We start from the raw sequence: 15,146 nt of genomic DNA, 5'->3' as shown, positions 1-15,146 counted from the left end.
GGTTATCTCTTCACACGGGGGAAGGGATACACCTGGCTATATTCCAACAGTCACACAGGCGACTAGTCGTTACAGCTATAACTCTAAACACAGGGAGGGGATACACATGGATACAATCTAAGAATCACATAGGATACTAGTCATTAGAGTTATCTTCTATCAACACAGGAGGGATATGACTGGAAACACTCTGAGGGTCACATAGGGGTGGTAGAGAGTACAAAGGTCCACTGCAAACACTAGTGATAAGAGTCAACTACATATACATAGGAAGGGATATGACTGGTTAAACTCTAGGAGACGCATAGGGGTGGTATATGGTGTAAGGACTTCAGCGAATACTAAAGCTTAGCATTATTGCAATCGGTCAAAGGTCTACTGCATACACTAGTGATTAGAGTTATCTCTATATACATAGGGAGGGGATATGACTGGATAAGCTCTAAGAGTCACATAGGAATGGTATATGGTGTGAGGTCTAAAGCAAATACCGTTAATTAGAGTTATTACAATAAGTCAAAGAGCAGAGCTCCATAAGTGTGGATGCAGTCACAGCACAAAGGGAGGGTGGGAACTGTCCGAAAACAGCAGCAGAGTGTCGGTCAGGACAGAACAAAAGTCCAGAAGTCCAGGAGAGAAGGTGGGAGCCCAGGTGGGAGATGAAGCAAAGGGAAGAAACATTTGAGGATCATCCACGGGGAAAAGGGTTAAGGATGAGGGAGTGGGAGGAGGGCTAGAGTCCAGAGAAACTGTCCGACAACAGCAGCAGGGTGTCGTTCAGGACAGAACAGAAGACAAGAAGTCCAGGAGAGAAGGTGGAAGCCCAGGGGGGAGATGAAGTTGGAGGCCAGCCGCAGGTGCGTCGCCATCTTGGAGAGCCTGCGGTCATCCGGCTCGGTGGGCGTGAGAGTGCGCAAGGTGGTGGAGGTGTTGGTGCGGTCCCGTGTTGGCCATGGGGCGCTGCCCAGGCATGTTAAGTATTTACAACAAGGGGTGGTGAGGGACAGAGTCTCTGAATTAAGCAGAATACTCTCACCCAGTCAAGAGATCAGGGCTAGATCCAACACCGTTTTTTAGCTCACTGCACCATCCCAGTTTCAGAACCTGGCTGTATGCAAATTAGTCTGTTCCTGTCCCAGTGCATGATGGGAACAGGGCAAACCAAACTACAAAAGCCAATTCTTACACTGGGAAGGAAACAAGCTACCGGGGACCGGTTTCTGGCATTTCAGCCGTCTTCGGCCCGGCTTGCTTGAATCCTGATGGTGCAATGAGCAAGGGACTCACATCTGAGTATACCCTTCCACGCTTAGGGTGGACAAAAATATTTACAACAAGGGGTGGTGAGGGACAGAGTCTCTGAATTAAGCAGAATACTCTCACCCAGTCAAGAGATCAGGGCTAGATCCAACACCGTTTTTTAGCTCACTGCACCATCCCAGTTTCAGAACCTGGCTGTATGCAAATTAGTCTGTTCCTGTCCCAGTGCATGATGGGAACAGGGCAAACCAAACTACAAAAGCCAATTCTTACACTGGGAAGGAAACAAGCTACCGGGGACCGGTTTCTGGCATTTCAGCCGTCTTCGGCCCGGCTTGCTTGAATCCTGATGGTGCAATGAGCAAGGGACTCACATCTGAGTATACCCTTCCACGCTTAGGGTGGACAAAAATATTTACAACAAGGGGTGGTGAGGGACAGAGTCTCTGAATTAAGCAGAATACTCTCACCCAGTCAAGAGATCAGGGCTAGATCCAACACCGTTTTTTAGCTCACTGCACCATCCCAGTTTCAGAACCTGGCTGTATGCAAATTAGTCTGTTCCTGTCCCAGTGCATGATGGGAACAGGGCAAACCAAACTACAAAAGCCAATTCTTACACTGGGAAGGAAACAAGCTACCGGGGACCGGTTTCTGGCATTTCAGCCGTCTTCGGCCCGGCTTGCTTGAATCCTGATGGTGCAATGAGCAAGGGACTCACATCTGAGTATACCCTTCCACGCTTAGGGTGGACAAAAATATTTACAACAAGGGGTGGTGAGGGACAGAGTCTCTGAATTAAGCAGAATACTCTCACCCAGTCAAGAGATCAGGGCTAGATCCAACACCGTTTTTTAGCTCACTGCACCATCCCAGTTTCAGAACCTGGCTGTATGCAAATTAGTCTGTTCCTGTCCCAGTGCATGATGGGAACAGGGCAAACCAAACTACAAAAGCCAATTCTTACACTGGGAAGGAAACAAGCTACCGGGGACCGGTTTCTGGCATTTCAGCCGTCTTCGGCCCGGCTTGCTTGAATCCTGATGGTGCAATGAGCAAGGGACTCACATCTGAGTATACCCTTCCACGCTTAGGGTGGACAAAAATATTTACAACAAGGGGTGGTGAGGGACAGAGTCTCTGAATTAAGCAGAATACTCTCACCCAGTCAAGAGATCAGGGCTAGATCCAACACCGTTTTTTAGCTCACTGCACCATCCCAGTTTCAGAACCTGGCTGTATGCAAATTAGTCTGTTCCTGTCCCAGTGCATGATGGGAACAGGGCAAACTAAACTACAAAAGCCAATTCTTACACTGGGAAGGAAACAAGCTACCGGGGACCGGTTTCTGGCATTTCAGCCGTCTTCGGCCCGGCTTGCTTGAATCCTGATGGTGCAATGAGCAAGGGACTCACATCTGAGTATACCCTTCCACGCTTAGGGTGGACAAAAATATTTACAACAAGGGGTGGTGAGGGACAGAGTCTCTGAATTAAGCAGAATACTCTCACCCAGTCAAGAGATCAGGGCTAGATCCAACACCGTTTTTTAGCTCACTGCACCATCCCAGTTTCAGAACCTGGCTGTATGCAAATTAGTCTGTTCCTGTCCCAGTGCATGATGGGAACAGGGCAAACCAAACTACAAAAGCCAATTCTTACACTGGGAAGGAAACAAGCTACCGGGGACCGGTTTCTGGCATTTCAGCCGTCTTCGGCCCGGCTTGCTTGAATCCTGATGGTGCAATGAGCAAGGGACTCACATCTGAGTATACCCTTCCACGCTTAGGGTGGACAAAAATATTTACAACAAGGGGTGGTGAGGGACAGAGTCTCTGAATTAAGCAGAATACTCTCACCCAGTCAAGAGATCAGGGCTAGATCCAACACCGTTTTTTAGCTCACTGCACCATCCCAGTTTCAGAACCTGGCTGTATGCAAATTAGTCTGTTCCTGTCCCAGTGCATGATGGGAACAGGGCAAACCAAACTACAAAAGCCAATTGGCTTGGTAGTTTAGTCTGCCCTGTTCCCATGATGCACTGGGCCAGGGACAGACTGATTTGCATATAGCCAGGTTCTGAGCTGGGATGGGGCAGTGAGATAAATAACGGTGATGGATCAAGCCCTGATCTTTGGACTGGGTAAGAGTGGTCTGTTTAACTCAGACACTCTGTTCATCACCACCCCCTTTTGTAAATCGTTTTTGGCCACTATAGGTGTGGCAGGGTATACTCAGACATGAGTCCCTTTCTCACTGCTCCATCAGGATTCAAGCAAGCCGGGCCGAAGAAGGCTGAAATGCCAGAAACCGGTCCCCGGTAGCTTGTCTCCTTTCTGGTGAAGAATTGGCTTGGTAGTTTAGTCTGCCCTGTTCCCATGATGCACTGGGCCAGGGACAGACTGATTTGCATATAGCCAGGTTCTGAGCTGGGATGGGGCAGTGAGATAAATAACGGTGATGGATCAAGCCCTGATCTTTGGACTGGGTAAGAGTGGTCTGTTTAACTCAGACACTCTGTTCATCACCACCCCCTTTTGTAAATCGTTTTTGGCCACTATAGGTGTGGCAGGGTATACTCAGACATGAGTCCCTTTCTCACTGCTCCATCAGGATTCAAGCAAGCCGGGCCGAAGAAGGCTGAAATGCCAGAAACCGGTCCCCGGTAGCTTGTCTCCTTTCTGGTGAAGAATTGGCTTGGTAGTTTAGTCTGCCCTGTTCCCATGATGCACTGGGCCAGGGACAGACTGATTTGCATATAGCCAGGTTCTGAGCTGGGATGGGGCAGTGAGATAAATAACGGTGATGGATCAAGCCCTCATCTTTGGACTGGGTAAGAGTGGTCTGATTAACTCAGACACTCTGTTCATCACCACCCCCTTTTGTAAATCGTTTTTGGCCACTATAGGTGTGGCAGGGTATACTCAGACATGAGTCCCTTTCTCACTGCTCCATCAGGATTCAAGCAAGCCGGGCCGAAGAAGGCTGAAATGCCAGAAACCGGTCCCCGGTAGCTTGTCTCCTTTCTGGTGAAGAATTGGCTTGGTAGTTTAGTCTGCCCTGTTCCCATGATGCACTGGGCCAGGGACAGACTGATTTGCATATAGCCAGGTTCTGAGCAGGGATGGGGCAGTGAGATAAATAACGGTGATGGATCAAGCCCTGATCTTTGGACTGGGTAAGAGTGGTCTGTTTAACTCAGACACTCTGTTCATCACCACCCCCTTTTGTAAATCGTTTTTGGCCACTATAGGTGTGGCAGGGTATACTCAGACATGAGTCCCTTTCTCACTGCTCCATCAGGATTCAAGCAAGCCGGGCCGAAGAAGGCTGAAATGCCAGAAACCGGTCCCCGGTAGCTTATCTCCTTTCTGGTGAAGAATTGGCTTGGTAGTTTAGTCTGCCCTGTTCCCATGATGCACTGGGCCAGGGACAGACTGATTTGCATGTAGCCAGGTTTCTGAGCTGGGATGGGGCAGTGAGATAAATAACGGTGATGGATCAAGCCCTGATCTTTGGACTGGGTAAGAGTGGTCTGTTTAACTCAGACACTCTGTTCATCACCACCCCCTTTTGTAAATCGTTTTTGGCCACTATAGGTGTGGCAGGGTATACTCAGACATGAGTCCCTTTCTCACTGCTCCATCAGGATTCAAGCAAGCCGGGCCGAAGAAGGCTGAAATGCCAGAAACCGGTCCCCGGTAGCTTGTCTCCTTTCTGGTGAAGAATTGGCTTGGTAGTTTAGTCTGCCCTGTTCCCATGATGCACTGGGCCAGGGACAGACTGATTTGCATATAGCCAGGTTCTGAGCTGGGATGGGGCAGTGAGATAAATAACGGTGATGGATCAAGCCCTGATCTTTGGACTGGGTAAGAGTGGTCTGTTTAACTCAGACACTCTGTTCATCACCACCCCCTTTTGTAAATCGTTTTTGGCCACTATAGGTGTGGCAGGGTATACTCAGACATGAGTCCCTTTCTCACTGCTCCATCAGGATTCAAGCAAGCCGGGCCGAAGAAGGCTGAAATGCCAGAAACCGGTCCCTGGTAGCTTGTCTCCTTTCTGGTGAAGAATTGGCTTGGTAGTTTAGTCTGCCCTGTTCCCATGATGCACTGGGCCAGGGACAGACTGATTTGCATATAGCCAGGTTCTGAGCTGGGGTGGGGCAGTGAGATAAATAACGGTGATGGATCAAGCCCTGATCTTTGGACTGGGTAAGAGTGGTCTGTTTAACTCAGACACTCTGTTCATCACCACCCCCTTTTGTAAATCGTTTTTGGCCACTATAGGTGTGGCAGGGTATACTCAGACATGAGTCCCTTTCTCACTGCTCCATCAGGATTCAAGCAAGCCGGGCCGAAGAAGGCTGAAATGCCAGAAACCGGTCCCCGGTAGCTTGTCTCCTTTCTGGTGAAGAATTGGCTTGGTAGTTTAGTCTGCCCTGTTCCCATGATGCACTGGGCCAGGGACAGACTGATTTGCATATAGCCAGGTTCTGAGCTGGGATGGGGCAGTGAGATAAATAACGGTGATGGATCAAGCCCTGATCTTTGGACTGGGTAAGAGTGGTCTGTTTAACTCAGACACTCTGTTCATCACCACCCCCTTTTGTAAATCAGGCATGTTAAGAGCAGGCCCCGCGTGGCGGCTATCTTTGCTCTGCGGTCACTGGCGGCCGCCATCTTCGGTCCAGGCGAGTTGCAAGGAGGGTGGTGCGAGGGGGAGCCGCCGCAGCACTAGGGGCCAGTTGTGCACCCCCTGCCCAGATATGTTAGCGGGAGACTCCGCTGGGAATCAGCGAGCAGCCAGCCACCCTCCCTCCCGGGTTGTTGTCGTCGGGTGGGCACCTCACAATAAGGCACTGCAAATGTCCGGTAGATCGTAGAGGTAGATGCAGGCGAGGGACACTGCCAGGGATCCTTGAAGAGGGCTCACCCCCGCAGGTATGAGACACAGAGAGAGCTTGCGGGGTCGCCTATGGGAGAGGCAGTAAGCGCTGGGGCCAGATGGTCAAGTAGAGGCGCCGACCGATAGTTGCAAGTCACACCCGGCCGCCATTTTAAGGTCAGGCAGGCGTGGGAAGGCAGATTGTAACCTGGGCCGCCCCCGGTGTCTTGCCGCTACAGAAGCCCCCGGAGACTATCCTCAACTAGAGGCAGCCCCTGCGTCCCTCAGATTTCGCCCGTCAAGCGTACCTCCCACAGAGAGTTGAGGTCATCGGCGCTCTCATCAGGGCTCCGGCCGCCATTTTGCCCGCGGCCGTCCTCTCCTCGCGTCTCCTCACAGATCCAGCCGCTACAGCGGCACCAGGGGCGATCGGAGCAGCCCCGCCGGTGCCCTGCAGTTTCCGCTTCCTATGGGTGCCGAAAACAGCCCCCGGGCCACTGGGGAACCGCCAAACCAAGCTCCCGAGCAGCTCCGGAGCCGGGAGCCGAGATGGATCACGACCGCCCGGCTCGGCTCCGCCCCCTTCCTTCCTATATTAGTTTTAAATATACGAAATATACGAAAACACACTATATATTTTGACAGATACATATAAACATGCCTTGGCTTAACTGTGCCTTAAACTTTCTGACGCTGAGAAATCAATACGAGGAAGATAAGTCTGAAAAGTTTTAAAAAGCAAGATACTCATGATTTTTTTTAATCTAGTTTCCACATTGGAATCTGTGAGCCAGTAATGCTAAATTGGTTTTGTTAGGCCTGTCAGCTTTAGAGTGGTCTTCCCCCCGACTTTATGCCTTCTTTCTTTCTTTTTTTCTGACCTCATTTTTGGTGGTATTAGGACTCTGCATACTTTACCACAACTAACAAGTGCTAAAGTGCTTGTTCGGTCTCCTGCAAACATAAAAATATTGGCTTAGCCCCAACTGGCATATTTAATTTACTTAATTTACTTTATTTAATTTAATTTGGGCCTGGCCAAATAAACATTTTGCCAGGCCCAAACCTTCCTTTTTAATACATACAACCCCCATAAGTAGGCGATGGGCAGCCCACAGGGCAGGATACAATGCATTAAAAAAAGCAGGACATGTACGTTAAAGTTTTATATGTCCTGGTAGTGAAAGACTCTCAGATTTGTTATTCACTGCTTCAGGGCCTATATCTCCCATAGGATAACATTGGGAATATCTTATTTATTTTATTTTATTTATTTATTTAGAAAGTTTTATAGAGCGCGAACAAGATCCTGGCGGATATCAGAGCGCTGTACAGTCAGTAAACCTGTAGACTTGTAGAGTGCGATTGCTGCCCGGAGGCGTCCAAGCGCTAGGGTAACCAGAACCTACAGAAGAGAAGATGAGGAGGAAGCTAGGGATTAGTGGGGGGAATTAAACAGGAAAGTCTTTAATTGTTTACGAAACACAGTGAGGTTGGGATTGGCTCTGAGATGTAGTGGCAGAGTGTTCCAGGTTCTGGACGCATTGTAGGCGAACGTCCTTCCGCCTGACCTGGATCTTTTTATTCTTGGCGCCACTGCTAAAAAGGTCTGGCTGGAGCGAAGGCTTCGGTTGGGAATGTAGTGAGTAACTAGGTCACGTGAAATGCTGGGGCCTGTGTCCCAGAATCCTTGGTGGGCTATGCACATAGCTTTAAAAAGGACTCTCTGCCGAATCGGTAGCCAGTGAAGGCTGACCAGACCGGCCCTCACTGATTGTGTCCGAGGGATCTTGAGCAGTAAGCGCGCTGCGCAGTTCTGCACTATCTGCAGTCTGCGCAAAGTGTAATCTGGGGCGCCTAGATAGAGCACATTGTTGAAATCGAGGCGTGAGTGTATGAGGCCTTGTATGGCCACCTGTTTGGCTTCCAGGGGGAGGAGGGGGAAGATTTTATTTAGCATCCTCATGATGCCAAAACAGGTGGCTGATAGTTTTGTGGCTTGAGCGTTGAATGACAGATCTGTCTAGCCACACTCCGAGGCTCTTAATATTGTTCTTGGGGGCTGGGGGGGCCCAGACAAGGAGGCCACAAGGAGGGGGGGAGGCCAAGATCTGGGGGGCCAAAGAGCATCAGCTCTGTTTTATCCCCATTCAACTTGAGGGATGATGAAGACATCCAGGTCTTCACCTCCTCTAGGCAATCTCTAAGCCCATCTGACGCAGGCCCGGTAGTCTCCTGCGCCAGTGAGACCACCATCTGCATGTCGCCCGCATAGGAGATGATCTTAACTCCGAATGGGCGGACAACATCAGCCAGTGGCCTCATATGCAGGCTGAAGAGTGCGGGGCTCAGAGAGGAGCCCTGAGGAACTCCGCACTTTAGAGGTCTGCTAGAGGAGACGGACTCACCCTCAAAGACCCTGAAGGATCTGTTCTCCAGAAAGGATAAAAACCATGTCCAGGCTCAGTAGAAGTTACTTATACAACACATCAGTGTAAATCAAGGCACGTATACAACACATTTTGTAAAAAGCAAAAATAGTCTGGTGCAACACCAAATTTATCTCGTAGGGTGTGACAGGAGAAAAATGAAATGTATAGGTTGTTTAGATGGTTCTTTATCAAAATCAGGTATGCGGTTGGTCTCGAGATTTCAATAGACCTAATTTCAGGTGAATTTGGCCACAAGGATCGATTTTACTTCTTTTTTGAAAGAAGCAGTGGAGGGGTTAGATCTGGTTTCTGGGGGTAAGGCATTCCATATCCTGGGTGCCATCCCAGAGAAAGTTCGGTTATATGTTTTCTTCTTTTTGAATTTTTGTGGTTTCAGAAGTAGGTTATCTGCACTTCTTGAGGATCTGATCCCACCAGAGATTGTCAGTGCATTGTGATGCATGGCTTTGTGCGTCATACATGCTATTTTCAGATGAATTCTGGCTTCCAGAGGTAGACAATTCAAGGATTGTAGGTCCAGGGAGATGTGTGCGCTTTTTTAGAACCAGTGATGAGTCTCGCTGCTGCATTGATTGAGGCTCTTAATGGTGCCGCTGATGCTTTGGGTAGGCCGCAAAGAGAGACACATCTGTATTCCACTCTCGGTATAACTAGAGCTTGTACTGCCTGCTTGAAGTCATTATGTGGTAGGAAGGGTTTCAGTTTCCTCAGTGTGTTTATCTGGAAGTTTGCTCCCTTTGTGGCATTGCTGATGCGTTTTTGCATATTGAGGTTACTGTCCAGACTTATTCCTAGTGATTTCGCTGAGTCCACGATGGTAGGTTGAACGTTGAATGTTGAATGCTGTAAGGTGTTTGATCCATTCTTGCATTTTGGGGACTTGGGCGGGTGGAGCTATTAGCAGGATTTCGGTTTTTAGGGCATTCAGTTTGAGATGATTTTCTGCCAGCCAAGTTTGGGTATTCCTAAGCGTTGCATTAAGCAATTTGATGTTGTCTAAGGTGTGAATCTTAAGGTATAGTTGTGTATCGTCGGCGTACATGTGATATTGCACGTTAGATGCGTGTAGAATTTCGGTGAGTGGTTCCATAAACAGATTAAACAATGTCAGGGATAGTGATGACCCTTGCTGGACTCCCAAGGTAACTGGGACAGGCTTGGACAGGGAGCTGTTGACTTGTGTCCGATTTTGAAGCAATTAGGTAAACCAGTTTAGTACTGCTCCTGATAAAACCATTCTGTGTTCCAAGAGGTCTTTGAAGTTCTCATGTTTGACCGTATCAAAGGCTGATGAGAGGTCTAGCAGGATGAGTAAGCAGGATCCATTTTGATCCAGTATTTGCAGCGCGTCGTCAATTATGTGGGTCATGGCTGATTCAGTGCTATGACCTGCACGGAAGCCTGATTGATATTTGTTAAGGAGGTCAGAGTGATCAATATGCCTCGTTCGTTATAGGTGAACACATTTTTCCAGATGTTTGGCCAAGGTCAGAATATTGGAAATAGGGCGATAGTTATTTAGGTCCGTAGTGTCGGCCGTGAGCTTCTTTAGAATGGGTGTTACCTGACCAACTTTGAGGGTGTCTGGGATGCAACTTTATTGAAGTGAGCTGTTTATAATCTTGGACCAGAGAGGTAGGAGCGGAGTTAGGACTTTGACAGCATTTGCGGGGAGAGGATCAGTGAAGTGATTAGCAGGATTTAGGGAACCTAGTATTTTGCATATGGTTTCTTCGGAGTAGGTGGTGAAGGAAGACCTGACTGCGTTGTTTTTGAGGTTAGGCTTAGATGGTGCAATTGGAGAGGGAGCAATTAGAGATGCTGTGGTGGTCTTTGTGAGTGGTCTCGAATGCAAGGTAAGATAATATAAGTCAGATTTTAAATATGCAATTCTGAAAATGCTACTTTTAAAAAATGTGCATTTTCTTGCCTTAACCACTTGGTGCCAGTAGCCTGTCTGTGCTCACCTGACTGAGTGTAGTCGACAGCTGGGCTTTGTATATTCCTCCGAAACAGACAAACACAATGGGAGCTCAGGTGTGACTGAATGGGCCATCACTGGCAGGATGGGAGGGAGGAGCTGGACCCAGCTTCACTTATACCTGCATTGGCTGTGTCCTGTTCCCACACAAAGAGTTGCATACCCCCTATAGTTAGTCTTGAGGCAGGGCAGGGAAGTCCGGGCATCTGTGCACTTCAAAGGCATGCCTCTCAAAGGTTCTACCAAATTAAAAAGTGCAGCTATGTATTAAAAACCAAAAATGTTCTCAGACACCACCACTTCGAAACACTTCTAGACCTGTGGATACTCTTCCAGGAAGAAGTAATGCTAGGCTGCTGAAGGACTGCCACTCTGCTGCACTGCACACTGTTGGACTCCTGCTTTGCTGTGCTGATCTGATGCCTGAGTGATAAGGATTAGACCTGCATCTCTTGAACCCAGAGTGACTGCAAGGGCTAGTTGGCTCGCCTCCTGATCTAAAGCCTCAGGGACATAACAGGCTTCCAACCACTTGCACCCAGACTCTGCCATCTGAGTCTACCCTGCCAGCTAGATCACCTCAGTCCTGGACCCTTGGAAGGGGGCTTAAGGTCCTTGTCAGCGGAACCGACGCTGAAAACTCAAAAACTGCGGCACGATCCTTCGCCGGGAGCGCCCTAAAATCTGGAACTCTATTCCCCCTAACATTAGAACTATTCCCTCTTTTGTAAAATTAAAAAGCCAACTCAAAATCCTGTTCCTCGACTGCTCCCTAGGGATCCGATAGGAGCTGTCGGAGCGGGAAGCAGACACCTCGCACTGCTTCAACTCCTTGTCCCCAAGGCTTCAAATAAGATCCCACCATCGACCTGCACTGTTAATGTTTTTTGTGATTCTCTGCAATAGATCTGCTGTAAAGCGCTCCGATACCTCGGGTCAGGCCAGCGCTATTTTAAAGTTCTTAAATAAATAAATAAAGTAAACCTCGTCAGCTGAGTGGTGCATCCACTAGCAGAACTGTCGCATCGCTATTACTACATGAATTGGACCCGTCACAAAGTCCCGCAATGCCCTCTGCAGTCCTCAGAATTGACCCATTGGCCGGCAGCGCGTTGCATCCAAAGCCCACATCATCACACCTCTCGTCAACGCCAGCCTTGCCGAAGACGCTGGACTCCACATTGCAGCCTTGTAACTTCAGGACCGATGCATCGCCAGTTGAGCGCCGCATCCTTGACGTAGGACTTTCGCATCACAAACATCATTGATGGGATCCTTAACAACAATGTAACAGGATCTTGCACCGCAGTCTTGTCTCAACTTGGACCAGATGTATTGTTTCAGCTGCACAACTCATCTTCGACATGGATCCGCTCAACGCTACGCAACTAGGTATTCGATTCAGAGGGCTTAACTGGGTCCATGTAACTGGCTTGTGCTTCATTGTGGTTGACCTGAACTTATGACTTTGTTCCGGTCCGGCGCAAGCAGTTACACCCAACAGCGCTTTGTGCTATTTTTACAATAGACTTTAAAAAACAATATCTCCAGTTCTACTAATTGGATTTTTATTGTTTTAATCTTGTTTTATTTATTAAAAAATATTCTATTTTTGTAAGTCTGTTGTGGTCTCCTTTTGTGGTGTGTTCACTGTTCCCTGTTTGAAGTGTTGCACAAATACTTTACACAATACCTCTAAATTAATCCTGACTGCTCTATGTCAAGCTGCCAAAGGTATGAGCACAGGTTAATTTGAGGTGCTTGTGCCTTACCCTGACAGAGATTGTGGTTGCTGCCTGAGCAGGCCTTATACCCCAGTCAACCAAAAACCCAAGTCTTATTAAGATTCACGGCAAGAACATTTCCTCTTCCTTTTCTAAATGCAGAATAGATAACTGGTACATCTACCTCAAGTAAAACAAATATTTATGTATTGCATATCCTTCTAAAACGAATAAACGTGCTTGAAAAGCACTCAAAGAAACGATATGCTCTTTAATTAAAGATTTCCTAGATGTCCTTTAACAACATCATACCCATTTGTATTTCTCATAGCTGATCATAGATTGATCAGTGTCAAATAAATAAAAATAATCAAGATTATTTACATGTAGTGTGAACCACATCAACCCAATTCCCTTAATTTATAATCTTCCAAGAATGGAAAAGTGAAAGGGATATATAAGATACTGAAACAGTGTCTTCTGAGAATCAGCAACAATGGTCACGTGACGCTTCTTCTAACTAACTTTGCAAATAAGAAAACAGACAAAATGTAGTAAAAAAAAGTAACTAATATATCTGTCAAAATGTCAATAATGTTTAAGAGAATTCCATTTCACTACTTCTGATAACTGAAAGGCAAAACAGTGTGCTTTTTTAGACACATTATATTGAATGATCATGATACTGAAGAAGCAACATTCTACTGTACTATTAAAATACACAGGGTAAGAATTAACTAGTTGGCAAACTACAGGAAAATAATGACAGACACAAAACATGGAGGCAAACTTATGAGACTGCAATAGTTCCTGGGTGCTACATCTAAACGGGGCACAGTACAATACAGCAGCTTGCTCTCGGGCCTTTTTTTCATTAGTATTTTTCCTTTTCATAAAATGTACTGACCTGGTCACAGACATTGAACGTGGGCTAGCAAAACAGAAAATATGATTATGAAGAGAAAACAATGCAAAACAAAACTAAGAATTAAAATAAATGTTAAAAACAAACTATATTAGCGAGAGATGCAACAGTCTGAACATTAAATCAGTAGAGGAAGTCAGAGTACCTTCATGGGGATGTTAGTGATGGTGGTTGAAGCCAAGTCAAAGTGGTGCTGTACTAAGATATTTAGTTTGGTAGCAAGATGACGTCCTGCTCGGACACTATGTACTTCACTGATCAAAACTGAAGAAAGCTGAAAATAATGTAAAAAAAATTTAAACAGGGAATCCAACATGAACGGAAAACATTTATATTTTCACATCTCAACTGACAAAAGATAAGCAAAATCTTAACATAGTAGAGCAGAGTGAATGAATCTGGGTTTGGGCATTATGTTCAAAGTAAAATGCGCAGTCATTGTTTTAGCTCCTCCAAATTCTACACATATGAACTGGGCAAAATGACTTAGTCAGAAAAGCAAAATGACATTTTGGAAGCAGCACAAACATGATGGTAAAGGCTACGTAAACAGAGCGGTGTCTACAGAAAGCATGCATTCCTAATATGAAACTTGTAACATTTAAAAGCTTGTGCTGCAAAATGCAAGCAGGATTTAGTTGTCCATAAGAAGGAGGTAGAAGTACTGTAAGTGGATTATTGTTTCTAATCTTCTACAACATCCAAGAACCCACCTCGTACATCTCAAGGGAGCTTTCTAATGACCTACAGCAAAATGCAATGAAGTCAGAAGCTACAGATAAAGAAGTCAACGTTCCCATTACATTGTGCCACATGCAGGATCCCAGTCTTTAGATCCACTATAGTAGCAGATTAACAAAGGCATTGTGCTTTTTGTAAATGTAGGTATACAAGTACCTAATAATTTCAATCATGAGAAATCAGGAGTTCTAGTTAAATAATGAGGCCAAGTCTGCCGTTGTGTAGTGGAATGTGCTCATAACACTTCCTGCACATAATATTTTTTTTCTAAATGAAATACATCTGGCAACGAAGATAATAGAAACTCAGACTAAGAAAACAGGAATAATTTTCAGGATTAATTTGGCTTTTGTTTTTGTTCTGGTTGCTACGTAAGCAAAATTAAGACGAATTTTTGAACAACTGAGTTATAAGTGTTAGAAGCAAAACAACTGTCACCCCACTCATCCCCTTATAATACATCTTTGATAATCCTAATGTTAATTAGCTTATTGTGTTACAGAACTTTCAGCAAAAAATGAAAGGGCACTCCGTGAAGGCCTAAAGGACAACACAAGGAGGAGTTGCGGCACTCTGGGCTCTATTTCCTTACGGCATCCAGATTTGTTTTTTTGAAAAGCTGGTGGAGGCACTGCCCCTGTGCTAGTTTACATAAGATCTAGGACTACTATTCCTTGTGTGAAATCAGAACCCTCTATTACAGATTGTCCTGGAGGAAAATCTTTAGCTGGTATTGTGGGAAGAAGGGGTCTTCTCTCTTCCAGGCAGAACATCTGGTGGACTTTGCTGGAAGGGGACAGTGAGTTTCTACTAAAAACACTTAATCAATTAGGTCACTTATGCACCATCAGAAATCTCGAATGTACGTGATGCTATCGGTGTAAGGATCCATTAAAATAAGTTACTTCTACACACACCCTCTGGGGGTACATGTGTGAATGATTTGTAGGAAGCTTATTCTTGTGTGCTAAGTCCATCTATATCTGCAAGTGAGGTTACCCCAAAGTAGTCATTTGGTTCTACTGTGAGGGTGGTGGAGACAGGTATCAATCTAGCCACACCCAACTTGTACGTACACACCAAAGGTATAACTAGCTGAGCAGCAAGGGAAACTCTGATGGTGTGCAGAAGTTTCAGATGGGTCACAGCAATTCCCAGAGCAGGATGAAACGTCAA

The 15,146-nt window shown here is 46.4% G+C and overlaps 1 protein-coding gene across 1 annotated transcript in view; it reads right to left on the bottom strand.

Annotated features, from left to right (window-relative positions):
• The window catches only part of INTS13 (integrator complex subunit 13), a 397,661-nt gene that overhangs the window by 255,803 nt on the left and 126,712 nt on the right, over positions 1 to 15,146 (bottom strand). The window contains exon 7 of the mRNA XM_086920218.1: positions 13,375 to 13,503. Coding sequence (XP_086776344.1) covers positions 13,375 to 13,503 — 129 coding nt within the window. The remainder of the gene's footprint in view (positions 1 to 13,374; positions 13,504 to 15,146) is intronic.

Source organism: Lissotriton vulgaris, chromosome 1_1, assembly GCF_964263255.1.
Source record: "Lissotriton vulgaris chromosome 1_1, aLisVul1.2, whole genome shotgun sequence".
Taxonomy (NCBI): Eukaryota; Metazoa; Chordata; class Amphibia; order Caudata; family Salamandridae; genus Lissotriton; species Lissotriton vulgaris.
Note: the sequence above shows the minus strand (reverse complement) of the source record. Positions and strands in the feature narration are given on the sequence as shown.